This window comes from Nanorana parkeri, unplaced genomic scaffold, assembly GCF_000935625.1.
Source record: "Nanorana parkeri isolate BGI_ZX_2015 unplaced genomic scaffold, ASM93562v1 scaffold3, whole genome shotgun sequence".
Taxonomy (NCBI): domain Eukaryota; kingdom Metazoa; phylum Chordata; class Amphibia; order Anura; family Dicroglossidae; genus Nanorana; species Nanorana parkeri.
Window position 1 is genome coordinate 5,058,810 of NW_017306271.1, and position 20,027 is coordinate 5,078,836.

Here is a 20,027-nt window from a genome sequence, read left to right on the forward strand (position 1 = left end):
GGTATCATCTCTCCTGACAGTTGCTGACCCTGGCTTGTTCCTGTACTCTTCTTATTGGTGGTCTGGATCTCTTGTTGCCTCTAGCCACGAGACAACTGTATTAACAGTGACATCACCCACCGGCACTCTCTCTTCCACTATCTAGGGGTGCTTGGTCTAGAGCAACAAGATAGGCCACCATCATCATCTCAGGCTCAGTATCTCTCAGCCATTTGGAGCCTGAAAGGGGCCCTCTATAAAGGTGGATCTCTGTCAGCAGATTGCTGCATTGACACAGGCTGTCAAGGATCTTCAAGAAGGGTATTTCCAGCTTGAAGGTTGGCTAGAATCCTTGACACAAACGTCACCTGCTACACCTCCCTCATATACATTCACTACAGAAGCTCCCATTCCAGCACCTATAATTGCAGAATCACCACCTGAACCTCATGTCCCCCTCATCAGAAAAGTTGAAGGGGACCAAGGCAAGTTCCATGCTTTCCAGAACCCCTCACCTTCTCACTGTAAACCAAGGTGGACTTTATGATTTTGCTATTACTTGGAAACCACAGGCCTGGGCCCACCACCTTTCAGAGCAAAACAGCCCTCTTCTAAACTCTTATTCTTCCTTTTTTTTTTTTTTTAAGTTTTTGCTGATCCTCACTGTGCTGGCTGTGCTGCAACTTCTGAATCAATTGTTCATGCTCTTCAGCAGGCCCCCGAGGCCAGTAGATTGTGTAGCACGATTCAGGAGGTTGGAGCCCCAGCAAATCTACATTTTTAGGATAAAACTAATTTTAGTGCATACAAACACAATACCTAATTTTTTGTTTCTTTTCTAAAATATAAAAGATGAGCTTGTGCTTGGCAAACGAATACCAAACATGTCAAACCTTAAAATTGATAAGAAATCACCTGCACGCCATACAGCCTATAGACCTTAACGGAGGGTTGGTGCTCGAAGTGACAACACGGATGGCGCCGTGTCAGACCAGTCCATAATAGAAGTCACCAGCACTCGATATGTGCAAGTAGTAAAGCATTTTGATTAAATTGTCACATGTGTCAAACAGCCAATGTTGTGGGGCCACGCAGGGTCCCTTCTTCTGGTTGACAAGGTCACTATGTCGTGCAGAAGGGACCCTGCGTGTCCCTGAAACATTGGTTGGATGACGCATGGGACAATTTAATAAAAAGAGCTTTACTTCTTGCACGCATCATCGAGTGCTGGTGACTTCTATTATAAACCTTAAAATTGCACACACCTGTGAAATGGCAAAAAACTATGGTACCCACTGGGTCGCATACTGTTCAACTCCTCGCGTTCTGGGGCGGGAGGTGCGTTCATGTCAATGGCCACATTCGAGTGCAGTGCGATCACAAAAAATTGTGCTTGTAGTATTTTTTGCGATCACTGGACCAGAATGCGGGCATTGCTGTGCTACATGTTCTGGTGCAAGCAATCACACTGCGGACGGGGGGTTGGGGGGCACGTGGCTGCGGTGCCATTGACCTGAATGCACCGCCACACTCCCTCCCTACCCTTAGTGATGGCCCTAGAATTATTTTGCTCACTCCAATGTTTGTGTATGTATGTGCATTTACGTGGGGGGTGGAAGGCTTTAGATTTTAACACTTAACTTTATTGCTATCACATAGGGGGCTAACAAGCCTGACAGCACAGATACAGGTCCTCTTTATGGAGAAATCAGGTCTCTATTAGACCCCTAATGTTACTAATGGACCCCATAAAAGAACAATTCATGCTGCATCTCCAGTCAGAGCAATGTGACAGTCTGCAACCAGAAGTGACAAAATCCTTCTTGCGTCAATTCCAGTAATCAGGGATGGGGAAGGGATCATCCCCTGAATGTGGGCAACATACTTTACAGCCACCCAATCACTTGAATAAGAAAGACAGCAGTCAGCTGAAGAGAGTGGTACCAAGATCATGGTTGCTGCACACAAGTACTAGACATTTATATTTACTTCTATCCAGGGCTTGAAAAATCCACTCGTCACAGGACGGCAGAGCCCGACGAGCAGCTTCCCGGCCGTTGTAATTACACGGTTGGCCTGGAGCTTTACATTCAATTGATCAAGCGTCTCGAGACGCCCGATCGCTTGTATTACCAGCAGCTGTCACTGCCGTTGCCGAGATCCGATGTGCCCGAGACCGGCTTGGCTCTGTGACAGGAGATTAAAGGGAGCTCAGTAAATGAACTCCCTTTGATCTCCTCTCAGTCCCCGAATGCAGGAAGTGATGTACACTACATCACTTCCTGCTTTCAGTGTCACTTTCCAGCTACAGAAGCTGATGAAGCAGATCTCTGCATCATCAGCAGATCTCTGCATCATCAGCAGATCTCTGCATCATCAGCAGATCTCTGCATCATCAGCTTCTCTGGGGGTCCCTAGATGACATTAGGGGTCTTGGAGACCCCTGATGTCTTCATAAAGAGGACCTGTCATGTAAATTGGCTATCACATAGGGGGTTTCTTATTCCCCCTATGTGACCACCTTATTCCTCCCCCCATGTGATAGCAATAAAGTTGTGTAAAATTAAAAAAAAAAGTAATACAAAAATTAAGCAATCATTAAAAAAAATAAAGCAGCATTAAAAAATGTGTTTTAAAATATTTTTTTTTTAAGTCCTCCGCCCCCCACATACACATGCAGATATGCGTCGGGTGCGCCTACATGCGAAAACAACTATTGTGCCGCACATGTTACATATAACTGCGAACATCGGAGTGTGAGCAATAATTTTAGGGCCCTTAATTACTGATAACACTAAACTGATGAGCGGTAAAAGTGTTTTAAGTGTCGCCTATGTAATTTTCAGTGTGCTCGTTTTTTGCAATTGCGGGCGCACGCAATTTTAAGGCTTGACATGTTTGGTGTCTATTTACCCGACGTGACCGCGACTTTTATATTTTAGCAAAAATATGGGTAAGAATAAATGTTTCATAACATAACATAGGGGAAACTTTTTTATTCGTATATGTATGTATGCTTATATCTGTACGTAAGTGGTTAAAGCCTGTATCTAGCAGTCTCTCACAGGTTGGATTCACACTGTTGCGGCGCATTAACGTGCGATCTGAATTCACAATTTTTTTATAATGTACTGCACCACAACACACTGTAGTGCCATTAAGAATGGACACAGCAGCGCACCAAAATGCATTGCAACAGTGTAAACCCATTCTGAATGGAAATGGTGATGCAGATGGTTACACAGCTTATACTTCAGGAATTACACTCCCACCCATACCATTTATAGCTGTGCGCACTTCTACTGCAGGGGACAGTATATAATTCACATGAAGGTAAAAAGGGCAAACCTGATTTTAGCAGCGTTTCTGTATTTAATGCAGAGTATTAATGCTTTCACTCGATCCCTAGAATTGCCCTTTGAACATTCCCTCCAGAATAGCTTTGAACAACTCTTATCCATGTTAAAATTTTATAAGATTAGGCAAATAAAAACAAAAAACAAAGATGTAAAATGATTTTATTTTTTCTCTGGTGTACCATCTTTGTATAAAATAGCAGTTTTTAGGGTGCCCATAAGTAGGCGACATGCTCTTAGGAAGGATTTCCACAGACTATTACCCGTAAGAACTGCTTGCATGTTATATTATTATGGGGGGACCTGTTCTTACTCTTCTCACCCACAAATTTTTTGCTATACTTTTTACTTTAATAACTTCAGCACTGAATGAAAGGATGTGAGATTTTCGCAGGACTTCATCCACTTCTCCACATTTGCCGGAATGGCAGTCGAGCTACCAGACTGCTGAATGGCACACCAACTGACTATGTCTGCAATGGTCAGTTCATTTCCCACCAGCCAGGGTGACTTTCCTAATGCAGAGTTCATGGCCCGCAATACAGCCGCTTTTTCCTTACTGCTGCCTTCCTTCAGTTGGAAGATGGCGGTGTCCACCCAGCTGTCAATCAGTGTGGCCGTAACTGCGTTAAAAGAGTTGCCCAAGAGGGAGAACAGGAAACGGGCTATGTTGCCTTCTCCTTCGATAGGACACATATTTTGAATGCTGAATTTCATTTGTGGTTTAGGCACTGTAGGAAAAAATAAGAGTCAACATTTAAAATACAGACTATGCCAAGCAAAATGATTACATAACTGGCTAAAAACCCATCTGGGACTTTACTTTATTCCCTAAACCTGTGTGCAGATTTGGGCATTGCTGCTTTGCCTAAAACCCCGGAACCAAACCTACTTGTAATCTACCAACTCCGACACAAAGTTTTCATGAAATACAAGTAACGCATAACAACTAATCAGAATACATCATGTATAGAGTAATGTTGTGGCTTGTCATGCATTAATGTACTTAAAAGGCAAGTTCACAGTCTCAAAACATTTGAGGAAATGAACTTCCCAAAAGCACCCCACCACCTCTCTTCCTGTCCCCCGCTGCACATACCCGTGTGATCCCGTCGGCTGAGGTATGGTCCGTACACCACACCACACAGCCCAAGAGTATGTAATGAGCATAATGCTTGCAAATGGCAAGCGCTCATTGATCAGCAGGGTCACATGACCACGCTACCAATGTGAAGCGCTTCTGAACCAGGGACCAGGTCCAAGAAGCGCTTCTCATTGGTCAGGTGACTGTGCTGGCCAATGAGTGCTCGCCACTTGAGAGCATTATGCGTATTAAATACTGTGGGGCTGTGACCATACACTAGCTGGCAGGGGATCTTACAGATATGTGCAGCAGAGGCCAGGAGAGGTAGTGTCGCCGAGTTCATTTTTCCACATTTTGTGAGAAAGTGAACATACCCTTTAAGAATCAGAACTCATTGAATAAGGTGGAAATCTTTCAAGCAGAATTCTCTGTAAAGCTGGCCATACACTGGGTTGAATTTCGGCAGAGTCCTGCTCTCACTGGATCAAAGACAATGAAGAAAGACTGGCAGGGGGGTCTGGGTCGGGGGTACACAATGTAGGTGTAAATGCAACAAAGTTAGGTGTAGTAAGACTTTAAAGACATTTCGCAGAGTTGTCAGACTCCAGGGCAAAAACACCCAAAAACAAATACGGTTTCATTCTTCACTTGCCGGAATATGCAACACCTCTAATTTTATTTCCTATAGTTTGTCACAGCTTACCATCTTTCCAGATGAGAGTGAAGCCAAGTTGATATTCCTGTCGGTACTTTTTATTCACTTGATCTCCAAAGCATTTCAGAAGAGGTTCTGGGATGTTAGTGACAGAAGAGTGCGTGTGAACTGCTGACAGCACCTGGTAGCGGTCACACAGCAGACTGTGCAGGATCAGCAGCGAAAGTGGAGGCAAAGCAGGATTTGCATTGATGACAATATCTCTTAACGCACCGTAATCCTGGGTTAAGAAACCAAACAGTCAAAACAGAATTCTGCACATGGTCACAACACATACAATTTTAGCTCCCAGTACTTGGGTGGAGTCAAACATTGCCGACATCTTTGCTGAAGTTACTGCAATGCCACGTTTTTTTATTTGAATATAAATGCATGCTTTCAAATTGCAAACATTTGGCAAGAGAAGGCTGCATTTGACCTGCTTCACCTGCAGTTCAAGAGCTACACACATCAAGAGCTACCCAAAAGAAATGCAAGGCAACTCAAAGCAGGTCAAAAGGCAACACAAAGCGCTTGACAAGATAAGACTGCCTTAGACCTCCTTTGCCTGCAGTTAGTGCAACAGGACATACTGAAATGCGGCACAATGCAAAGCAGGTTAAACAACCTCTGAACTGTTATGTATACTGCTTAACCCCTTCATGACTGAGCTAGTTTTCAGTTTCTGTTCAGAAATAACTGACACTTTTTACATTTTTGCTATGCGATTCTTCCACGGCAGTAATATACTTTCTTACTAAATGTACCCACACATTATATATTGTTTTTTTAGAGGACAGAGGGCTATATAATGATATCAAACATGTGTACCCAACTCCTCACTTATTTGTAATAAAATAAAAGAGGAAAAAGAGGAAAAAACGTAAAGAAAACACTTTTCACAAGTTTTGATAATTTTTTAAAAATGTTTTATAATAGTATTATTTTCATAATTTTTTTACACCTTATTTTTTTTTTTTTTACACAAAAACAAACAAACATTTTTTTGTCAGTTTATATCAAGCAGTACCTATGAATGCTTGATAAATTAACTTTAAAAAAAAAAAATGTTGGCTATTATTTAGGAACAGCTAATAATAACCTTAGAGACTGATCCTGGCAGCATGTCAGATTCAGATCTCACTAAAGGTCTTTGATCGTGCTCAGACGATCAGAAGTGATACATTTCAAGCAAAGAGATACATTGTAATATTCCTGTGCCTGAAATGTAGCAGAGAGGTGACTAACTCTGCTACCTCTCTGCTCTCTTCTCTTCAGCTGTCAAATACCGGAAACGCTATTTAGCGCTCCCGTATTTGTGAAATGAAAGAAAGAACCTTTTACAAAAGCTTAACTATTTCATTAATGAATGCCTCAATACTGAGAATCAGCGGTTACCGGCATTACAGAACCTTAACAGTCATATTACAGTGTACGTGGCCAGTCATATAGGCACTTCGTGGCGGGATGTACAGTGTACGTCTCAAGTCACAAAGGGGTTAAATGAAGGCGATAAGATTTTGTTGACCTGCGCTTAAAGTGCGCTCCAAATGCAGGAAAACAATGCCTGTTGAGCCCATAAGTGCACCTTTTCAATAATGCATGTAACTCAAAGGCTGAAGCAAGCAGATATGGTAAAGGGTTCTATAGTTCAACCAAATGTGAATTTGGTAGAATGTAGAAGATGCAGGATCTTAGTAACTGGAGAATAATTGATAGTGTCAGACATCCTTGCAGCATATGAGAAACTGCTGTCATCATGGCAATTTCACACAATTCTACAGTCTAAGGAGTTTACATATTATCATACCATCATAACTATAAGTAACCCTTAGGTGTCACAGCAATATTTCGCCACATACAAGGATTACAAAGAGCCTAGAAGCAGTCTTTATACTGACCAGCCACCCTGATCATATCCATTTCCCAGCATCCCTTGCCATCCATTCCAAATATCCCAGTAGGCATGGCCACCAACACTACCTGGTTGATATAAAATGAACACCATACAGAACCAACACTCAGCAGTAATAACATACTTTTCCAAGTATAGCGTCCAAGTCTGCTGTCTGAGGGACTGGACCTGCTGTCGTATCTGCCTGAATAATGTCTGTCACATCGAGATCTGCATCTGGAGTCTGGATCATCTTTGAGAGGCCATCAACAGCAGCTTTCAGCTCATAGAGGCGCTTCAAGATGTCTTCTTGCCTGGACTCCAGAGCTTGAAGAGCTGGGTCAGCTTGCTCCTGAGGGTAGAACACAATAGCAAAAGTCAGACAGGATTACAGAAAAACAGTTGCTCAAAAAAATGTAACGGTCTGAAGATACAAACTAACAACCAACTAGAATGTCACAATCCATTCTGGAGAGAGTCAGGAGTGGCAGCTGTAACATCCTAGTGACACTCTGCAAGCCCACTACTATAAAATGCTGAATTATAGAACCTGCTATAGTTGACCTTCTGCAATATCAAGTTTTGCTTCCTACTGGCAGATGTTACAGTCAAGAGGTCCTAACAGATGGAGATGATAAACTCCTGAATCAAAGTACACACCATTACAATTGGGCTGGCCTCTCACTGTATGAACACTGATATACATATTGACACATGCACTTAAAACAAAATCAGTTTGCAGCTGGTGAGGACATTCAGCAAAGCTCATCTCCTCCTCTCCTTTGCCTGAGGCCAGCATTGCTATATATTTACATCACCTAAAGCATACTGTCAGACTGCATTCCAGTCCATGCAAATGCAATGCTATATTCTTTCCAGAAAGGCATATAATATTCAGGAAGAATTTATTAAAGGCCATCAATGTGAAAATGATTTCCTTACTGGCATACCGCATAGAAGATATATTTCTAAAAATGACAGAACACCCATCTCCACAGATCCTATTACTCTCCCACAAGTAACGTCTGCACTGATCAGACATGCCAGCCAAGTCTTATTGCAGCATGGTGCTTGATTACACTGGAATAGAGTCGATCTTCTCCCCTTACTATATGTGATCTGCTTAATCCAACAAGGGTTGGTGTTTGGTGGCAGATTGCATTACCCCCTAGACAATTGCACAAAAACATGGTTCCCCTGGACCCCAGTAGTCCATGATCTTACTTAACAGCCCAGAGCACTAAAGCTGGCCTCACACTGTGCGAATTTTGGCTGATTCTTGATGCACCAGCCAAACAATGTATTCAGTGGATTGGCCAGTTGGCAGCGTTCCATCCAGCATCCTTAACCCTAGTATGTGTATATATGTAAGTGAGGTAGGGGCCTTAGATTGTAAATTGGCCCTAGCAGGGGAGAGAGGGGCCTTAGATTGTAAATTGGCCCCAGCAGGGGAGAGAGGGGCCTTAGATTGTAAATTGGCCCCAGCAGGGGAGAGAGGGGCCTTAGATTGTAAATTGGCCCCAGCATGGGAGAGAGGGGCCTTAGATTGTAAATTGGCCTTAACATGGGAGATAGGGACCTTAGATTGTAAATTGTCCCTAGCATGGGAGAGAGGGGCCTTAGATTGTAAATTGTTCCTAGCAGGGGAGAGAGGGGCCTTAGATTGTAAATTGGCCTTAACATGGGAGATAGGGACCTTAGATTGTAAATTGTCCCTAGCATGGGAGAGAGGGGCCTTAGATTGTAAATTGTCCCTAGCATGGGAGAGAGGGGCCTTAGATTGTAAATTGGCCTTAGCATGGGAGAGAGGGGCCTTAGATTGTAAATTGTCCCTAGCATGGGAGAGAGGGGCCTTAGATTGTAAATTGTCCCTAGCATGGGAGAGAGGGGCCTTAGATTGTAAATTGTCCCCAGCATGGGAGAGAGGGGCCTTAGATTGTAAATTGTCCCTAGCATGGGAGAGAGGGGCCTTAGATTGTAAATTGTCCCTAGCATGGGAGAGAGGGGCCTTAGATTGTAAATTGTCCCCAGCATGGGAGAGAGGGGCCTTAGATTGTAAATTGTCCCCAGCATGGGAGAGAGGGGCCTTAGATTGTAAATTGTCCCTAGCATGGGAGAGAGGGGCCTTAGATTGTAAATTGGCCCTAGCATGTGAGAGAGGGGCCTTAGATTGTAAATTGTCCCCAGCATGGGAGAGAGGGGCCTTAGATTGTAAATTGTCCCCAGCATGGGAGAGAGGGGCCTTAGATTGTAAATTGGCCCTAGCATGTGAGAGAGGGGCCTTATTATTATTATACAGGATTTATATAGCGCAGTTTGCGCAGTGCCTTAGATTGTAATTGGCCCTAGCATGGGAGATAGGGGCCTTAAGGTCCCCACACACCTTACGATAATCGTAAGGTGTGTGGAAGCTGTGCGACCTCTACTACTGTAAGGTCGCACGACTTTAAACTTACAGACATGTTCGAAAAACCGCCGAGCATCGTACGATGTTCGGCGGGTTTGTGGCATGTCCGTACGATAAAAGCCGTACGGGCCGGTGTGCGCAAGCGCACACTGCCCGTTCGGCATTGCGGTCATCAGAAGCCCGCCCCTCAGGGGGCGTGGCTTGCGATCATCGCAAGTACAATCTGCCTATGCAAGATAGGCAGATCGTATGTTTTTTTTTAGTACCTTACAGCCATCGCAAGATGGTTGTAAGGTGTGTGCCCAGCCTTAGATTGTAAATTGGCCCTAGCAGGGGAGAGAGGGGCCTAAAGGTGCCCATACACTGCTCGATTCTCGTACGTCTTTTGTCTAAGGAGCATGTTAGAAAACCAGCCGAGAATTGTACGATTTTTGGCTGGTTTGAACAGTGCTCGGGAGACAAATGCCGAACGGGCCGGTGTGCGCACACTGCGCGTTCAGCATTGCGGTCATCGGAAGCACGCCCCTCAGGGGGGCGGGCTTGCGATGATCGAGAGTGCGATCTGCCTGTCCAAGATGGGCAGATCGTACGTTTTTTTAATCACTTTACAACCATCGCAAGACTAAGGTCTTGCGATGGTTGTACAGTGTATGGCCACCTTTAGATTGTAAATTGGCCCTAGCAGGGGAGAGAGGGGCCTTAGATTGTAAATTGGCCCTAGCATGTGAGAGAGGGGCCTTATTATTATTATACAGGATTTATATAGCGCCAACAGTTTGCGCAGTGCCATAGATTGTAAATTGGCCCTAGCAGGGGAGAGAGGGGCCTTAGATTGTAAATTGGCCCTAGCAGGGGAGAGAGGGGCCCTAGATTGTAAATTGGCCCCAGCATGGGAGATAGGGACCTTAGATTGTAATTTGGCCCGAGCATGGGAGAGAGGGGCCTTATTATTATTATTATACAGGATTTATATAGCGCCAACCGTTTGCGCAGTGCCTTAGATTGTAAATTGGCCCTAGCATGGGAGATAGGGACCTTAGATTGTAAATTGGCCCTAACATGGGAGATTTGCGATAATCTATAGGTGTATGGCCAGCTTTAGAATGTAAATTGGCCCTAGCATGTAAGATAGGGACTTTACATTGCAAGCTCGTTGGGGGTAGGACTGATTTAAAGTCACAGTATGTAAAAGTACTGTATAAATTGTCGTCCCAATATAAATACCTGTGATAAATAAAACTTGTTATATTATTGCTATTCAAGCCATCTAATTTTAGCTAGACTCTGCAGTCATCTCTGGGCAAAAGCAGCAATAAATGTCTACCATCAGATCTAACCTTTGCTCATATTGAATTCTTAGTGGGCCAAAAACCGGCTCTTGTGCCTGAAAAGAAGCTCAAGAACTATTGAAAGCTACAAACAACACAACACAGGTATGAACGGCACCATTGAAATGAATGGGATGCTTCATGGTCAGCGTTGTCACCTTTCCGGAAGCACATAGTAAAACACTTTGGCATGAATGGGGGCTTTAAAAATAGATGTACATGAACTATCCTGGTAGAGAAGCTCAGAGGAAGGCACATGTCTCTCAATGACTGGAAAAGCATGGAATAAAGGCTGGATGTGGCCTTAGGGCTCGGCATGACTGTGACATTTTACCTGCTCATGGTGTCCAGTGACCTGCTGATGCAGGTTGGGCAGTCTGTACATGCAGCTAGGCAGATCTACCTGGATGTCCCCGCTGTTGAATGGCTGCACTCTGTACATGGGCATGTCTGCGGCAATCACACTACAGCACGCTGCGCTCCCCACACACCGGGCGCTCCCCTGATTCTGCGTTGATGACGTCCCGAGCACCCAATTCACACCAGCAAAGCCAATGTGTGGAGGCGACTGATGCAACTTACGCTGTCACCATCTTTACTAATGGCAAGGCTGCTTTCGTTGCCGTATCAGTTGCTTTATGCATCCCTCGTCAAATATGAAGCCACAGAATCACTCCAAATTACGTGTGGCTTGACATCAAGCAAGCCAGCCACTAGGCTGCAAACTGGGGCGCCAGCAGTTCTTTTATAGAGCCCTTATCAAATATGACGGCCACAGATTCACGCCAAGTCACGTGTGGCTCGACTCCAAGCTAGCCAGCCAATAGGCTGAAAACTGAGGCACTACCAGTTCTTTTATAGAACCCTCATCAAATATGACGGCCGCAGATTCACTCCAAGTCACGTGTGGCTCGACCTCAAGCTAGCTAACCAATAGGCTGCAAGCTGAGATACAAGCTTGAGTGTCATGGGTCAGTGGGAGAGCGGAGTGTGCGGCAAGAAGAGGGCGGCTTGCATATGAGGCGGCGGGAGTCTCAAGTACAGATGGATGCTCTATAACAATGGGCGTGCTATGTGAATAGTATTAGGTGTAGAGTAACACGGCACCATGGAGCAACCTTGGTGAGTCCGCTTCTACTAAGGGAGCTGTTTGTTGGAGTCCCAAAATAATTTTGTGTCCCCAAAAAATTAGACTGATCAGGTCCTAGATCACGGTACCTTAAAGTGGCCTGCCATTAAAATTAACAGTAAATACACAGTGCATGATCGAATTACATTACAGAAGTAAGATGTCATTCATAAAAACGTTTGCTTTTGTTGCACGTGACTTAAAAGCCTAGGCGAAAATCACGTGGTCTGTGGCAGCTGAGTATTATGGGTGTTCTACATTACAGCAGTCTATTGTATCAGTAGAACCGGTCTGGTACACTTGTTCTGTGATTAGGTGAGCAACACATATTCTCTAGGTTCCTAAAAGACCTGGGGTTTGTAGTATACAAAAGTGGGTGAAGTTGTTTCTCATTCCTCTTGACTAAACATAAAAATCAAATATATTGCTTTAAAAAATCCAATAAATGAATCAATAAGTTGATAAAATCATGTTCCAAAAGCATAATGTACATATATATATCATTGTTAATAAATGGGCTTATTCTGTTTAGTGAAAAAGAAAACTGGATTGTGAGGTTCAGGTAAATGTAGAAACCAAGATGCCAGGATCTAAAACTATACCCAACGTGATTCTGAAGAATTGTGAGGGGAAAAATGTACTTATTGGTAAAAATTAATGAACTAAATTTAGGGATCCTACTCGAGATGGCAGCTATTGCAAATGGCACCTGGGGCACATGCCCTGTGTGTCAACGTCTAAGAACGCCACTGCAGCAGATCCTGAGCGTTTAGTAAAATATGACTGCTCCATGTACATATACAGTATAATAATAACCTAAACCTAAAAAGGTTTTTATTACATAAACGCGGATAACACCATTAACCACCTGCAGACTAGCCACTGTATATGTATGGCCGGTCCGCAGCCCCATTTTACCCAGGAGGGCGTATTTATACATCCTTCCTCGAACACTTGTGTTCATGTGGCTGCTGCTCCTGCTGTCATTAGACAGCAGAGAGCTACGGCTTTAGACACAGCCAATAGGACCGGTGTTCGATCAAAAGTTTGAACTTATCGAGTTCTGCGACCTCCTGACTTCCGGTTTCGCTACAACTAAGAGGTTTGCCCAAGAAAGTTGTTCTTCACGAGCGCCAGCCAAGGCATTGCTCTATACACATACAGCACAGCAATGAAGTAATAAAATGAACTAGGATCGCAGTAATCCAGCACATTATTATTCTGAGTTGCCCCATATTGGCGGCCATATTGAGTGGGGTACGTGAGATTAATAACGTGCTGGATTACTGTGATCCTAGTTCATTTTATTGCTTCATTGCTGTGGTGTATGTGTATAGGGCAATGCCTTGGCTGGCGCTCGTGAAGAACAACTTTCTTGGGCAAACCTCTTAGTTGTAATAAAACCGGAAGTCAGGTGGTCGCAGAACTCGATAAGTTCTCAGTGTCGACAGAACACCGGCTATGTGTCCTGTGATCGGTTATCACAGTGATTACATGGCAATGTTTACATTGCCAAGCCCTCCCCTTCCTCTTCCAATAGAGGCAGGGGAGAGTAAATGGAGTAATCAATGGATGAGTCATCCATTCAGTACTTCCTAGTGAAAACTAGATGCAAAAGATTAAATCCTTTTACCCCCATCCCCCCCTACTTATGTTAGTTCCATTCTATCTATGCTCTGACCTGTACATTATCCCTTTCACCCCCTGCTCCCTCTGTCTACGAATTGTACATTTATTGTATTTTGTGCACAATTACCGAGCTCCATGTTTTAACCCCCTCAATACCGCTATGTATCTTCATTTCCAAAAAACTGCCGCAAAAAGGGGTCATTTCTGGGATTTTCATACTGTCCTTGCAATTGTTTATGAATGAAATTAAGAGACACAGGATTTTATTTCAAATCTTTTGGTCTTTTTTTACTTTACATAGTAAAAAATAAAAAGTGGTTATTAAATAGCACTAAAAGAAAGTGTCCCAAAAAAAGATATAACATTAATTTTGTTATAGTGTCGCGTGATGGAGGAATTCTCAGCCAAACTTGCACAGCGCTGAAAACTGAATAATGGTCTGGTAATGAATAGGGTGTAACATGTCGGTACTGAAGTGGTTAAAGAGGAACTCAGGCCAAAATGTTTCTTATCCCATGCAGTGGAGCTACCCCCGCACTTTAAGGGGTAAGTGCTCCTTTTTTGTCTAGGTGCAAAAATAACAATTATACTAAACCAAACCTGGCAGCCAGCTGGCTGTTACAGCGCTCCCTCCAGCCTGTCTGCTTCTCCGCTCTAGCCATAGTATGTCCCTCGCGAGGCACAGCGAGGCACAACCAGCCGCGGGCAATTTGTCCAGTCAGAGGGAAAGCAACGTGCAATCAAGGTTCTTGGGGGCAGTTGTAATCCAGCCATGGAGTCCAGGTTTACATAAATGTGTGCGAGTCAGATAAAATTGCCATGACCTCTCATGCACCATTATGCCCATGACCCTTTGCTTAACCTCCAAAAAGTTCATGGATGTCTGTTTCCAGGCCCTGGCTTTACTCTGACGGGTGGCAAGGAAGATAAAAGCAGCCAGCTTTCTCTTCCTCTTCATAAGGTCTGAAAGCCCATTTTAAGCTAAATAAAAACGCACCAGAACGCAGTAAAAATGCACTGCACTGCGTTTGCAGATCTGCTCCAGATCTGGTCTGGACACGGTGTGAACATAGCCTAAGGGCATATTTATAAAACAAAGAATCGTGATTTACAAATCTGCTCAATAATGGATGGTAAAATAAAAACTGCCATGAGGAGGACAGCCTGTTCACATGATCTGTTAAAGTCACGTGACCGGCCTTCGTTCCCATCACAGAGTTTTCTCTACAACATGCAAATAACATTTTGTAGGCTCATTGGGCTCCACAGCATGGCCTACATTTTAAGAATGACTCGTAAAATGCAGGCTCAATGAGGACAAAAAAACTGCGGTGTACAGGGAATAGCGGTTTACTCTCTCCCTTATAAATGGGGCCCTAACTGCCACTCCATGGAATTAACCCAGTGAGCCCTGTATCCACAATAACAGTGCAAAGGAAAGGTAATAGTGAATTATATAGTCAGACTCCTATTGTGCTGGTGATCAATTCAGGTTTTACTCTAAACCCCAGCTTCAGCCAAAACTCTTCTAGAACATCTTCCAGTGGTCTTTTGCTGTGTGTCCACTTTAGGGAGATTCCTATCCAGTACAGAGGGGGAAATCTCTTAAGTCAGCATAGAAAAAGCATCAACAACTATGTATTTAGTAGATTGGAAGAAGGTTAGAAGCACTCTGATGGGCTGTTTATTAATCTGAGTATTTATTTACAGTACTGAACCAGCTAAAGCAATCAAGCCAATAGATCGCAAGTCTGTCCATCAGATTTGTTCTGGTCAGGTGGTGCTGAGTCTCGCAACTGCAGTCAAAGAGCTTCTGGAGAACAGTATAGATGCTGGTGCAACCTGTATAGGTAAGTTCTCTCAGACATTTTAAAATGTTTTTTTTTGTGTAAATGTTTTAAATTATTTATCTACTTTTGGCTTAAAAAGCCTTAATCATCCCCTCCTTGCCATAGTCATCTATAATATTCCCAATTAGGGACATTAGATCAGACAGTCGCCTAGTTGTAAGCACTGCAGCCTATGACAGACTGGACAGGATTGCAGTGGCCTGGGAGCTGGTGAGCTGTGCAGCACTGTGCATGTGCTGGTGGCCTACCTGTTCACCGACCCTAAACCTAGGGGTTCTTATTGTGTCCACTGACACCATTGCTGGGGGTTCTTATTGGGTCAACTGACACAAATGCTGGGTGTTCTTACTGTGTCCACTGACACCAATGCTGGGGGTTCTTAATGTGTCCACTGACACCAATGCTGGGGGTTCTTAATGTGTCCACTGACACCAATGCTGGGGGTTTTTACTGTGTCCACTGTCACCAATGCTGGGAGTTCTTATTGTGGTCCACTGTCACCAATGCTGGGGGGTTCTAGTAATCATCATGTATAATTCAGTTCAAAACTAAAGGGGAGAATGTGTACTAGAGTAATTAGTAAAAGCTATTTCTATTTCACAGACAATGGAGTTTTGCATGTTTGGGTTTTTTTAGGAACTCAACAAACATCCATGATTTTATAGTTTTTCACCATGCGGTGCACTGCTGTCTCTTGAGGACTGATATTTTTGCGAATTTTGAAGCAAGCTTTTTGTTTGATCCTAACCAATGCGCTTACTTGCATGTTTTAATTGCATTCATGTATTTTAGATGTAAAACTGAAGGAATATGGAGCCGAACTCATAGAAGTCTCAGATAATGGCTGCGGAGTTGAGGAACATAATTTTGAAGGCCTGAGTAAGTAAAATGTTGTAATAAATGTGAATCAAAGCAGAACTGAATGCTTTTGAGATGTACATGACTTTTCATTTGCTTCCTGCTCTATAACAATGCTTTTTCACTTACCTGATCTCTGCTCCCTCTGGGCTGCTAGACTGGTCCCTGCAGCCTCTTCTGCTCCGACAGTCTAAGGACCGCTGACTTCACATGAAATGCAGGTTCCATAGATGCTGAAGCAGAGGGGGGAGAGAGAGGTTAGCACTGCCCGCTGGGAGATTGGGGGATCAGGTAAGTAAAAGTGCTTTACTCTGGTCCCCCAGGCATGAAGGAGCTCTTAACCCTTCCAGTGCAGGGGTAGCCCCACTGCAAAACTAGTTTTTGGTTTGCCCAGAGATGGGCTTTAAAGCAGAATTGAATGTTGACTTGTTATAGCAGCATGGAAAAACACTATTACGTTGGAGGGGAGTCAGTCATATGCTCCCCCGTACTCAGGAATATCCAGTGTTTTGTTTGCCTACACGGGCAAAGCACAGGTCTGCTTTAGACAGTGGGTCCCACAGACTGGTTCTTATTTCAACACTGATTTATTATGATTTATATTTCCTTTGAATAATATGTCTTTTATTTTTTATCCATTTTTTTTTGTTTAGCTTTGAAACATCACACATCAAAGCTACAAGATTTCTCTGATTTGGTTAATGTGGAAACATTTGGTTTTCGAGGAGAAGCCCTAAGCTCACTGTGTGCATTAAGGTAAATATATTGTTGCCAGTAGGACAACTTTACAGTTTAAAAAATGGGTAATTCCTTTGTTGTGTTAAATGTTATAATTTTAAGCAGACTTCTCAGTATCTTTACAAGTCTGTAGGCATACGTTCCTGACATGTTACAATATAAAGCAAGCTTATATGGTACAGTGTTGTGATACGTGGGGGTGTGTTGCGCTAGGTCTAAGTGTATCAAAAGAGTATTTTTCAAGCACACCAACTTCCAAACACCTACACCACTACTTTAGCCCCCCAAAACACCTGGGCTATTCAGTGGTCTAGGTTAGTGATCATAAACATATGTATATATATTACTCTCTTTTGATAGGATATGGTGATCATTGAGTGAAACAATATAAAAAACCTTCTGAATTAGTAACACATGAAATCAACATAAATGTGAAACCCCTAGGAAGTGGTTTACAATGATGGTAATACTAAATCATGCAGTGATAATAGTGCTCTAAAAATTATAAACACAAAGATTGTGAACACTTCATAAATCAAGTGTTTTGTGGATCTGTTATTTCTATTCCAAATCAGATGAAGTGAATGTGAGTTGTTAGCTCTTAGTCTCACCCCAAGTGAAAAAAATAACAATGAATGTGGGATCTAGATAGGACCTTAGACGCAAATAGTCATTCTACATCCAAAGAACGAAAGAGCAGTTAATGTTCCGTGTCTTCTTGCTTATGACACTTTCCTCGGTTGCGTGGACAAAAGAAGTTCTATATTCTCCAAATTATCCCGTGGTGTCTTCAGCAAAAACCCAATATTCTCCTTTGCTCCCCAATTCCCTGGCGTGCCAGCGGATAAGTTGACCACACACAGCTCCCTCTGTTTAACCTTCTCTCCACCACTATTTCTGGCAGTGCACACTCAGAGGTGTCCCAAGGGAAAGGAGAGGAAAAAAAGGGAGAAAGCCTTCTAAGTGGATTAACTTAAAAAACATTTATTTAAAAGTATAAATTGCACTTACAGGAACAAACAGGATAAAAGCATAAATCTGTAGGATCGCTCAGGCATAAGAGACGGACACAGTTGATTCCCTTGACATGTTTCGTCGAAAGAGACTACTTCAAAAAGTGATACTCTTTTGGTGTTGGAAGTTGATGTGCTTGAAAAATAGTCTTTTGATACACTTAGACCTAGCGCAACACACATCCACGTATCACAACACTGGTAAATATAACCATATAGTGTTGCGGCTGGTCGAAATTTCACATTTAGTTCTCCTAGCGCAATGGTTTTTGTCTTTTTATGGAACAGTGTCTCACACGCTTTCTTATAGGATAATATTAGGAAAATCAGGTCATCAGGCTGCTGTAGGCATGTTCTTAGACTTCCCTTGCACATGGATCCCTCTGTTCAGCATGATGTTCTGGCAGATCACATGATAAAAGATAATTTGTGAATGGTTATCATTATTGATTTTTACACTGACAAGTTACAGAGTGACTAAAATGTGTGATGGATTTTTTACATTGGCTGATCACAGACTGAGAACCAGCAGCAGCATGTGACACATGGCCAAAAACATAAAGGCTACTGCACAGGCACCAGGGCTTACATATCTAATTTCTGGCTAGCATTTTATTTGAAAGTAAATGCTGACCCTAGATAATGCCCAAACAAATATGGCGCCATTCTTCTGGGGATGAAAGAAGATGAAGTTATTGACAGGTAGACTGTTATATATTTGAAAGATAAATACCTGTAGGTGTTACATGTATTCATTACCTAGCATGCATGCACACAAAAATATAACTGATGTGTTTTTTTTTCTCCTCTCTAGTGACTTGTCCATTTTTACCTGCCATAAAACAGCAAAAGTGGGAACCCGTTTGGTTTTTGATCAGAATGGAAAAATTGTCCAGAAATCTCCTCTCCCTCGACAGCAGGGAACTACAGTCACTGTGCAACAGATTTTCTACACCCTGCCTGTGCGCTACAAAGAATTTCAGCGGAACATCAAAAAGGTATTTGGTTCTGGAATTCCTCCCTCTAAAGAAAGGAAAATCCATAGAATATTCTGACCTCTAAGTTGGAACAATATAGTGCTATCCAAAAATATTTTATTCATAAACGGGACTGTATGTACAGTAAATATAATAGTATGCTTGCTAGGGGCATGACGGCACACCCTGGGACCATACTGGGAATGTGAACACTTCCACCCTCAATCCCCTACTCCCATAGGGATATTTCCTGTGGTCTGTCTGTCTTTTTGGCTGTAGACTTTAACAACTGCTGGAGAACAATTTGGAGAGCTAGAGAAGGCGAGGAGGGGTGCGGTGAGGGCTGCCAACATTTTACATATAGGCCACCATTTTGATAGCTGTGATCTAGAGCGACTTGTTGTGAAATTCAGATATGAGCTTATTAGTGTGTTTTTTGTGAATTAAGTTTGATGTTGACAGGCAAGGCAAACAAAATATACTCAGTGAGGGCTTGATTTATCACATTCCGAACAATGAAAAAGAAAATGAAATGAAAAATGCAGAAGTAAAAATGCAAAAAAAAAAAACAACCCAAACTAACATGCTTTATAATACAAAAACTCTCAAAAACATCAGAGAGCCGTACTAAAACTATGCAGTCACAGGTATACATGCGGCTTTATGGTTGACTGTTACTGTCAGATGGTCTACAGCTCCTGAAACTCATACTCCCACTTTTTCTCTTTTAAGGAATTTGCAAAAATGGTCCAAATTTTACAAGCATACTGTATTATTTCAACCGGTGTTCGTATAAACTGCACAAATCAGGTGGGCCAAGGGAAGAGAACGCCTGTGGTGTGTTCTAGTGGTACATCAAGCAGCATGAAAGAAAACATCGGAGCTGTGTATGGACAGAAACAGGTAACATTCTCTAAATCTGTCTTTTACATCTAACTTGTATCACTAAACGCTTGACTACCTGTTGCCAGCATGTGTAAATTTCACACTTGCTGCCTGTAGAAGTATAATATAATTTGCTCCCTTTGAGCCTGTTAAATATACCATTGGAAGCAATTTGTTATATCTGTTTGATAAGTGCAAAAACATAC

General features: G+C 42.9%; 2 protein-coding genes across 5 annotated transcripts in view; one reads left to right on the plus strand and one right to left on the minus strand.

The window, feature by feature from the left end:
• Positions 1–3,488: 3,488 nt before the first annotated feature.
• On the minus strand, positions 3,489–11,378 carry AIMP2 (aminoacyl tRNA synthetase complex interacting multifunctional protein 2). Of its 4 annotated transcripts, none has more exons than XM_018566969.1 (4): positions 11,176–11,376; positions 7,153–7,359; positions 5,123–5,354; positions 3,489–4,066 (listed from the first exon to the last, which is right to left on the minus strand). In XM_018566969.1, exons 1-4 carry the CDS (start codon positions 11,188–11,190, stop codon positions 3,681–3,683), a joined length of 840 nt encoding a protein of 279 aa, XP_018422471.1. In that variant the 5' UTR covers positions 11,191–11,376; the 3' UTR covers positions 3,489–3,680. The 4 variants fall into 4 exon arrangements, with proteins under 4 accessions (XP_018422471.1, XP_018422398.1, XP_018422331.1 ...); XM_018566896.1 differs by having other exon boundaries at positions 7,153–7,356; positions 11,077–11,373; XM_018566829.1 differs by having other exon boundaries at positions 11,077–11,371.
• Positions 11,379–11,707: 329 nt separating this feature from the next.
• PMS2 (PMS1 homolog 2, mismatch repair system component) overlaps positions 11,708–20,027 on the plus strand; it is a 33,613-nt gene continuing 25,293 nt past the window's right edge. Inside the window, 6 exon segments of the mRNA XM_018567694.1 lie at positions 11,708–11,864; positions 15,211–15,350; positions 16,143–16,229; positions 16,862–16,964; positions 18,774–18,957; positions 19,669–19,843. Of these exon segments, the coding sequence (XP_018423196.1) occupies positions 11,851–11,864; positions 15,211–15,350; positions 16,143–16,229; positions 16,862–16,964; positions 18,774–18,957; positions 19,669–19,843 (703 nt within the window). The 5' untranslated portion in view covers positions 11,708–11,850.